Genomic DNA, 10,068 nt, shown 5'->3' on the forward strand with positions numbered 1-10,068 from the left:
ATTCTGCTGTTTAGTGAGCTGGGGTAGTACTGGCATCTTCCGGTTGGTAACTGAATGGCTGCAGACACCAGTCTATGCCCCATATGCTGCAAGGGTTAATCTGACAGCTGCATATCATGAATCATTTCCCAAGACTCCTGCCTTCACTGCCATGATCACTTTTCCAACATCAATGTGGAGACTCTTTTCCCAGGGCACTTGTCCTCATTTAAAGAACTCTTGGGATGTTAGGGTAAGAATTAGCAGCCTGGTATCATGGCCCAACAGTCTTCCCCTATTCCCTTAACCCTGGAAGGAATTACATGTTTGATCTGTACATCCTGTAGGCAGCAGTTTATTTTTCTGTTCTGGCTTTCAGTAAGCTTCTCCTAGTCCTTGTATTCTGAGTTGATCATGCTCCAAGTGTGTCACCACGGAGCAGGTGTTGAGCAGTCAGTTCACAGCTGTTGATTTGTTGCAAGATCAATTAGAGAATACAAGAGTGTGTTGCAGCTCACAGTTTACATTGAGCATTCAGAAAGCCAAATATTTGAGTGCGTGCCTTGTGGCAAACACTAGTTGTGTATATACACAAACATACACACAGATAGTCTGTCCTGTGCAGTTATATTTCCCCTTGTGTGAACCTTTTCCACTTTACTCCTATGTTATCTATCTCTTCATCAACTAATTTATCTCATCATTTTCAAATAGCAATTGGGGGATAAGGAAGAGAGAAAACAATAGCAAAACCTCTTGAAGGTGATTTGTAAGTATTTTGTGCTATAAATGCAAGTGGATTTAAAGTGAAAATCCCTTTGGCATATAAAGCTCTTGTTCAGGAAATGCTGAAATTCTAGTTACAGATTTGTAATACATGTTTCCCTGGAATCCTAGAAGGTAATGGGTTTGAATGAACTAAGCACTATTCTGTATTATATCTCAGGTGAGTCCTTTTTAAAAGGCAACCTGAAAAGCTTTACCAACCCCAACCAGCCATTTTAAACCCCATGCTTATTTCTCCTTTACTCCCTATGGAACAAGCAGAAGGGAAAGCAAGGAAAACAGTCACGTTTCTGAAATATTATCTGAACCAGGGGAAAGAGCTTTTTTTGGCCTTCAGTGGTAAAAGGAGAAAACAGTAAAACCTCTTTTGTTCTCCCTGGCCTCCTCCAAGCAAAGCATGAGTTTCATCAAAGCCTACGTAACATTTTACAGTGACACGAATACAAGGTAAGACAGAGGGACGAGAGGGGTGGGCTGGCAGTTTGGAGCCACATTAGTTTAGTATTAGCCTAGCTCTGGAATAATCTCTCCAGTCCGGCCTCCGGGTGGGCACCCTCCGGAGACCACTGGACTGGAGTTCCCCAAGGCCTGGCACAGTGGCATCAGATCACCACGCTGACTGTCATGCTCTGGCCGTGCGGAGCAATCTTGCGGGGCCAGGCCAGCAACAGTTTGCGGAGCTCCTCGCGGAAGCTGTCGTGCAACCAGGCGTAGATGAAGGGGTTGTAGCAGGCGGAGCTCATGGCGAGCCAGTGGCAGAGCAGCTGCACTAAGCCGAAGGCGTAGGGGTCTATGGCGTGCGGGTCGAGGTCCCGCAGCAGGTTGAAGACGTGCAGCGGCAGCCAGCAGACGGCGAACACCACCACAACCACCACCAGCAGGCAGAAGGTGCGGCGACGTCGCGCGCGGTCCCAGTCGGCCTGGCTCTGGGTCACGCAGCCCGGAACCACGCGGTTCCGGAGATTCACCGACACCCGGACGTAAGACAGGAGGATGACCAGCAGGGGGAGCAGGTAGGTGACGAGCAGCAGCCCCCAAGCGTACAGCTGGCGCTGGCGCTCCTGGGACCCCCAGAACTCCTCGCAGAGGCGCACGCGGTGCGGCTTGAGCTCCACGTGGTAGGTGTGCAAGGCGGCCGGCAGTGCTAGCACCGCGGACAGCGCCCAGATGGCCAGCACCGCGTAGGCGCTGAAGCGCAACGAGATGCGCCGGCGCAGCGGGTGCACCAGCACGACGTAGCGGTCCACCGCAATGGTGGTGAGCGTGAACACCGACACGTAGACGGTGACCGGCTGCAAGAAGAAGACCAGGTGACACAGGCCGCCGCCGAACACCCAGCCGCGTGGCTCGAATGCGTAGGCCAGCGTGAGAGGGACGCAGGCGGCGCACATGAGCACGTCGGACAGGGCCAGGTTACCGATGAGAAAGTTGGTCACGTTGTGCAGCCGACGCACCCGTGCGATCACCAGCACCAGCAGGCAGTTGCCTACAAGCCCCACGACCACCACGACGCTGTAGAGCAGCACAATCAGCCCCTTCAGCTGATGCACCAGCTGCAGGCTCTGGAACGGCGTGATGGCCTGGGAGCCTGGACCAGCCGCCGACCCATTGCCCACCACCGCCTCTGAGCTCTGGTTGACCGGACTTGAAGCCGCAGGCAGCAGCCCAGAAAATAAGTCAGGGGCCGCTGGACCCTGAGTCGACAATGAGGCCATAGCCACCTGTCCAAAGATAATCAGAGTCTGTCACCTCCCATTCTCTTTCCATCCCCTCCTACGCCAACCGTCTCCCCCTTCAACACACACACACACCTCAGTTACTCAAATATTCCCTTTAGACTGACAGGCCACAATAAATAATCAACAAAATTTAAGGTGCTGTCACCCCCACCTCTGTAAAATGAAATCTAGGGGTGGTTAGATGTGCATAGGTTATTTAAATGCCTTCCACTCTATTTGGAGCCCTCACAGTCCCCACAAGCCAGACCCAAGCGCAGTCCTACCTGGTGAATGGGGCTTGACGGATGGGAAAGCTCTCCGGAGAAAGAGAGGTAGAATCCTGGCTGTCCCTGGAGGTCCTCCACCCAGACGGTGGTGCAGGCTTCTCCGCCGAGCTGAAAAGATTCGAGTTCCCAGTGGACTCGCGGCTTTTGAGAAGGGCTGGGAGCACCTCCCCTTGGCCCCGCCCCCACAACAGCGTGCCCTTGTAGAGAAAATAGGGGCGGAGCTCGCACCTCCCAACTCGGTGTTTTGAGAAATAGGAGAAGGATAGTAGAAACAGAAGAGGAAGAAGGGGCCAGAAACCTGGGCCGGAGGGTCAGGGGAGAATCTCTATTGTGGGAGCTTGCTGCGTCCTGGGAGAGTCCCGCTCTGGAGGAGAGTGCAGTAAACTAGGGAGATGAGAGGCGTAAACTGTCTGGCTCTCGGGACGACCTGGTGCCGTTTCCGTAAGGAAGTCGCAGGGCAGGAAATGGGGTGGGGGATTGAGATATCTACGGGATGTAGGGGAGAGATGAGGGACTCGTCCTTAAGAGCCGGATCCTGCCTTGAGTCCTGGCTCGGGTTAAGAGAGTCGCATAGGTAGTTCTGTCAGGGGTTTAAATTGTAGCGCTTGGAACTAACCGCAGACCTTAGGGGGCTCGCGCTCCTCGGGACGCACTGAGCCCTTTGCCTAAGCTGGCGACGCGATGCCGAGTCACGGGTCCGATCAAGCCCAAGAAAATGGTTCAGCACCGCGGACAGCTCCCGCGGCCGTGGCTGCGCGGCTCGGGCGTGCCTGGGAGCGGATAAACAGGGAGTTCAGCCCCTCTTCTGCGTCCGTCGCATTTGGAGGAGGGAACCTGGTCCCTAGCCTAGTTCAAAGAGCTGTCTCGCTGCCTACATCCTGGGCCGGGCTGCAGACTCCAAGAGCAGTAGGGTGGAGTGGAGGCCGATGGGCCGGAGTGACTTGGCTCCTGCTATAGGTCACTGCTCACAGTGCCATTGACAGCGCTGGGTTTTATCTCCTTAGGTCAGAAAACGCAGCCTTTGTGCAGCAGGCACACTTCAATACCTGCCCCTCACTACTCCGCTACCCCCCCCCCCCTTCTCTTCACTCTTTCTTGACTCCTAGGCTCTATTCTTCATCTCCCTGACAATACCAGTATGCAATATAAGTTCTGGGACCCCACCCTCTCCATCCTTAAATAAACACCTAAGGTCTCGTCACCACATTTTAGTAATTGCACGGTTTCCATGAGGATAACAAAAGTAACAAACATCTAGGAGGCTTAAAAGTTACATAAAATCTTTAGCAGTATTACATCCTCACTGAAATACAAATTAATCTGGACCAAGTTGGGGGAAGGAGGCTTTGTAGCCTCCCTCCTTTGAAGACATCTCCTCCCTTCACCTTTTCTTTCCTTTCCCCAGAGGATGGAGCTTTATTATCCCCTCTTTCACAAGCCCTGTACTCTGTCTTCTGGCTGCAGATATTCCCATTAGGCTGGAAAGAAGTAAAATTATTTCACTCTCCAAATTCAAGTGATCACTCATACAGGGAGAAAAGTCAACATGGGAACAAAGGCAATCCAATTTTATGCACCTGAATTTATTCTAAACCCATATGCTCTGAGTTATAATCACTTTCTCTAGTTATAGCTAAAGAGAAAGCATGATAGTAAAAAAAAAAAAAATACTTCAAAATAAAATACAATCTGTGCCTGACTAATCCCTTTTTATTTAGTCACTAAGTCGTGTCCAACTCTTTGCAACCTCATGAACTGCAACACACCTTTCGATTTTTCTCATCATGTTCATCAATAGGGTTTTATGTACCCAAAAGATGAGGCACTTTTTTGCTTCAAAATATCTTTAGCAGAGGAAATTGTGGTAACAGAGTTGAAAAACGATTTGAGGTGCATTTTTTTTGGACATTCTAAGTCACTTCAGTCATGTCCAACTCTTTGTGACCCTATGGACTGTAGCCCATCGGGCTCCTCTATCCATGGGATTCTCCAGGCAAGAATACTGGGGTGGGTTGCCATTTCCTTCTCTAGGGGATTCTCCCCACCCAGGGATCAAACCCATGTCTCCTAGAGTCTCCTGCATTTGGCAGATGGGTTCTTTACCACTGTGCCACCTGGGAGTCCTGCTATATTAATTCCCCAAAAGCCTTTAATGGCCCATCAAACAAAGCCTAGAGTTTTAGCATGGCATTTCCAATCATCATGCCCTTTTATTCTGATCTTCCGTCTTTTTTTTTTTTTTTTTGGTCTGCTTCCCACCTGTCTCACTCCCTATATTCAGACCACACTAGCCTGCTGGACACAGACACGACCTCACCATTCCTGTTCATCATCTCTCTTGGGGTTTATTCCCTTTCTCTAGAATACTGATTGCTTCATCCCCACACAACTCAATTCTTCACATGCTACAAAGCCCAATTCAAAGGGTACCTTGTCTTCAAGGTCTTCTCCCTTTCATGATCTTTCTGTCCTTTATTACATTCTACCTTTGAAATTGTGGAAGTGTTTCCTCCCCTGCCTCCACGACCCCTGATGTAAACTCTTTACAGGCAGGGGCCAATGTATTGAAGCATTTTGGTACCTACAATATGTCTGAATGCAGCAGATATCAAATAAATATCCTTTTTGATTGAATGGCTAAAAATAGCCACCATTTCTTGAGGGCATTTTACATGCCACGCACTGTGCTAAGTACTTCACATGCCTTATCTCATTTGACCCCCTCAAAACTATTGGGTTTCTTTGGGCTGCACCACAGAGCTTGTGGAATCTTAATTCCCCAACCAGGGATCAAACCCATGCCCTCCACAGTGAAAGCGCAGAGTCCTAACCACTGGACAGCCAGGAAATTCCCCTCAAAATTACTATTATGCTCATTTTACAAATAAGGTAACTGGTACTTCAAGGCTAAGTAACTAACCATGATGGTACAATTGAAAAGCAGTGGGGCTGGAATCTCAACTTCAACTTGCCGGGTTCTGGAGCCAAACCCTCCACTACTGTAATTTCCTGCCTCTGAATCCAAGACAGACATATCTGTGCAAATGGAAAATATGAGTGAGTTTCGATGGGACTTAATAAAAATAGGGAACCCCTCCCCCACAGTGGTTTATTAAAGGAGCTCTAACAAATTTAGTTACAACGCTCCCTCTCTCATGTTTGAGTTAAACAGGTCTTTGTGCCTCACCTGAAATATCCCTTACTTATATCCCATGTAGGAGACACAACTTTGGGCTGTATGAACTTAGAGGATGGTCTTATGCTTTTTGATGACAACAGGCAACAGGAGGTAGAGAACAGAAGATAGAGTCAGAGACAACAAAGGCAAAGAGTCTGGGAAGCCTGCTTAAGGACAACGAAGATTTCATGGCAGCTGAATTCATGCTGATATACGGCAATTAGCCCAAACTTAGAAGAAAATATTTGAGATCATGTTTTAATTTTTTTTAGGAGAAACCACTAGAGATCATTTTTTTCATTACCAGGGAGGAGAGAGCAGTTTTTGAAACTTAAGTCCAGGCAATAAGATAAGAGATGCTCCCCCAGACTTGAGCTTTGTCTTCTGAGCCTGTCCGGTATGTGTTCCAAGAGCCAGGCACCCCGGGGCTCCTCAGACTGAGCTGACTCAGAGTGGCAGGCTGACCACTGACGGATGAGAAGAGCCTGTTACAGGCAGTGTGAGAACTAACACAGCATCACATACAAAGGCCAAGAAAACCCCGTGTGCTTTGGGAAAATGTTTTTTTTTTTTTTTTCGTCCCCGATTCCAGACATAATAATTATTCCTTCTAGCTCTGTCACACACATACTACTTGTTTTTTAACTCTTCAGTCTAGCTTTGCATAAGCACAGAGTGGAGGCTTACATGCTACTTTTCTGGCCAGAAATCTTTCTTTTGTTAGCCTTTTCTTCTCACCCCACCAAAAATCAAAAGGAGTCCCAAATGGTCTTGTGTCCTCTACCCCAGAGTCATCTCTAAAGTGATGCATGGGGCGTATATCTTATGTCTGTCTCATTTTAATCTGGCTTCACTGTGGGTCCCCACTCGTGGGCCCAGATGCCTAGGCAACCCCTAGGTTTTCTCTAACCAAACTCATGCAAAAGCTCTTGACACGGTCCTTAGCTCTGGGAGGATGAGAAGGAACAGAAACTCTCTAAAAAGAAAACTTACTATCAGATGACCTCTCATGCAGGTGGAATTCAGAAGATAGAGTAAGGTAACCCTTTACTTTTCTCTCTAGTCACGTATCAAGCCATGATTATTTCAGGCAGGCTTTGGACAGGACCCAGGGAATCACTAGATCCCTGCAGGTATGGCCTCAGAATAGAACATCTACAAGACAAACACACCTTCCTTTTATAGTGTAGATTACTGCTGATTACATAATCTTGTAACTAGACTAACAAAGTCTTGTCTTTTTTCTATCTTTACTGGTTAGGCTAGCTCCCCAGAAAAGGAGTGGGTAACCCCCCAGAGTAACACGAGGAGTTGGGGTGTGACAGGAAACTTCACACCCCAGAGTAACATGAGGAGTTGGGGTATGACAGGAAAAGGGAACAATAAAACCTGCAAATTCAACAACTATTTATGATTCATCTGTTAGGTGACAAGTCCTGGACAGGGTGCATTGAGTGAGAGAAAGATGAATAAGACATAGTCTCTGCTCTCAAAGAGTTTACAGTCTGGGGCAGACTTTTCTAGAAACAGAATCAGCTAGTGGAGGGACCCATGAAAATAATCTCAGGGTGCAGCTACTCTAAAAAACCCAATGGTAAAATGGAAAAGCCCTGTGGCTTTAGTAAATTAGCAATCTCTGGGGATTCTTGATTTTGAATTCTTTTTGGTCTTAACATATCTCCTTATAGCTGCTTATTTAAATAATTTCTTTTTACTTTTGCTTTTTTCATAATTGTTTTTACATTAATTGATCTCTATGAGGCAGCAGTAAGAGGTGGCCTGAAGTAAGATCTTAATTCTCTGCCCAGGAATTGAACCTGGAAACTCTGGATAAGAACTAACAATCCTAGCCATCAGACCAGCAAGGGCTAGAAGCTATTTTTCCCTGTATCTTTGCATCTAGGGAAAAATGCATTTATTAAAGAGGCAGAAACTGTAAATGCAGGTACAAAGTTTATTATGAGACATAGCATAACAGCAAGTGGGAGAGCTCACAGAGAAACAGTTTAGTTTTGACAAAAGCAAGGCAGAGATGTACACCCAGAGAGAAAGGGTGTGGGTGTTGCCCTAGTGAGGAGAAGCGCAGTAAAGAGGTGATTAAGTCATTTATATGGATCAGTTCTTCCGGGTCTTTGTCTTCCTTCAGGCCAATTATATGGTTTCTTTTTCCACATCTGATCTACCTAGGACCCTCCCCTGAGTGCACATGTATCCCTCAACTAAGATGGATCTCGAGGTGAAGGTTTCTGGGAGGAGCAAGATTCATTATGGCTTGGTGTTATCCCCTGACTTTTGACCCACAAGGAGCCTTTCTGTGCATGCAGAGTCTCCCATGTCCCAAAAGAGGGGGAGCGAAGTCACTTAAGCATTTTCTTAAACAGGGTTTTGCCCCTCTTTGTCCTTGCCATGACTATTATCTTGACTACTGACATGACTATTACCTTAAGGTGTTTATAAGAGACAAACACTGGCTATTTACCCTGTTTCTGTTGTTACTTCCATTTCAGATGGTAAACAGGAGGCTGATTGTAAATGCCTTAACTGGAGCCCATCTATCTCTTATCTCAAGAAATGCTAACAGCTGTAAGTCTCCAACATGATGCCCACTTCTTCGTGCCCCATGAAATATGAACAGGAGGGAAGCTCTAACCTGGAGCCTGCTTCAGAATCACCCACTCAACTAGAAACAAGAAATAGGATCTTGAGTTAGCAGTCAGGGTGTCAACAATAAGTGAGTGAGTGGTAGTTGCTCAGTCATGCCTGAACTCTTTGCAACCCCAGGGACTGGAGCTCGCCAGGCTCCTGTATCCATGGGATTTCCCAGGCAAGAATACTGGTGTGGCTGCACATTTCCTACTCCAGCCTGGTCTTCTACCTGCTCCCCAAAGTTCTGAAGCCCCACACCTAGAGCCTGGAAAAAAGGAGGACATTCGATCTTTGGTTCTAAACTGGACACACAGAAAGTTACTAGAGCAAAGGAGGCTATTTAAAGGACTTTAAGGGGACTTACCTGGTGGTCCAGGGGCTAAGACTTTGCACTCCCGCTGCAGGGGACCCAGGTTCCATCCCTGGCCAGAGAACTAGATCCCACAATGAAGGTCAAAGGTCCTGCATGCCTCAACTAAGACCCAGCTCAGCCAAATACATTAAAAAATTTAAAAAGCTAAATGTCAAAAACATAAATTTTTTTTAAAAAGACTCTAGGTTTTAAAGAAGCTCACCACTGATAAATCTTGTGCATCAGTCAGAGCTCTTCCTGGCATACAGCAGACCCACTCTAACTGGTTTAAGTAGAAAAGAGTGGCAGCTCGCTTCTGTAACTGCTGAGAGGACTGGAGGATCAGCCTCAAGACAGCTTCTAAAACCAGCCTTGATGAAGAAATCTCCACCCACATCCCCTGCCTGTGACAACGCTGCTGCCATGGCCACTGTCACCTCCGCCAACGCCATTCTGCATCAGGAACTCAATCTTGCAGACATCGCTGTTCCCCAAAGACAGCACCTCTGTACCGTGCCCAACAAAATGGGGCTCCCACTTGCTCAGGTGCCCTCAGGTTCCTCATTTCTAAAGGAAAGTTTCAGGCAAGTGCATCTGAGTGGCAGAGCCCAGATCTCATGTATGTGAGCTCATTCACTCCTTTGTGTCCAACTCTTTGTGACCCTATGGACTGTAGCCCACCAGGCTCCTCTGTCCTTGGGATTCTCCAGGCAACAATATTGGAGTGGGTTGCCATGCCCTCCTCCAGGGGACCTTCCTGACCCAGGGATCGAACCTGTGTCTCCTGCATTGCAAGCAGATACTTTAACGCTGAGCCACCAGGGAAGCCACAGAATCCCATACCTGGGTTCTAATTGTAAAAATGCTGGGACTTTGAGTTCTGACTTCAACTTGGGCATGATGATGAGGAATTTCCCCAAATATGCACAGATGACAACCAGACATGAGTTACAACAAGCGTTCACTCTATCATCTGTCTTGAACATCAGTTTTAAAAGACCAACAGCTACAAGGAGACTTGAATGCTCTCTTAATTTGCTTGCCATCATTTAATTTAATTTGCTTCTACATCATTTTGAATGAAAATACCAGAGAAAAACATGAGAGAATTAAGGATGTATT

General features: G+C 47.4%; 1 protein-coding gene across 1 annotated transcript; it reads right to left on the bottom strand.

Moving 5' to 3' along the window:
- Nucleotides 1–371: 371 nt before the first annotated feature.
- Nucleotides 372–2,884, bottom strand: PRLHR (prolactin releasing hormone receptor). The gene is made up of 2 exons (XM_055560262.1): nucleotides 2,768–2,884; nucleotides 372–2,486 (listed from the first exon to the last, which is right to left on the bottom strand). Exon 2 carries the CDS (start codon nucleotides 2,478–2,480, stop codon nucleotides 1,368–1,370), a length of 1,113 nt encoding a protein of 370 aa, XP_055416237.1. The 5' UTR covers nucleotides 2,481–2,486; nucleotides 2,768–2,884; the 3' UTR covers nucleotides 372–1,367.
- Nucleotides 2,885–10,068: the final 7,184 nt, after the last annotated feature.

Source organism: Bubalus kerabau, chromosome 22, assembly GCF_029407905.1.
Source record: "Bubalus kerabau isolate K-KA32 ecotype Philippines breed swamp buffalo chromosome 22, PCC_UOA_SB_1v2, whole genome shotgun sequence".
Lineage (NCBI taxonomy): Eukaryota > Metazoa > Chordata > Mammalia > Artiodactyla > Bovidae > Bubalus > Bubalus kerabau.

Bases quoted from the DNA above. Each gene is read 5' to 3' on its own strand.
- PRLHR (XM_055560262.1), bottom strand. From the start codon at position 2,480: ATGGCCTCATTGTCGACTCAGGGTCCAGCGGCCCCTGACTTATTTTCT.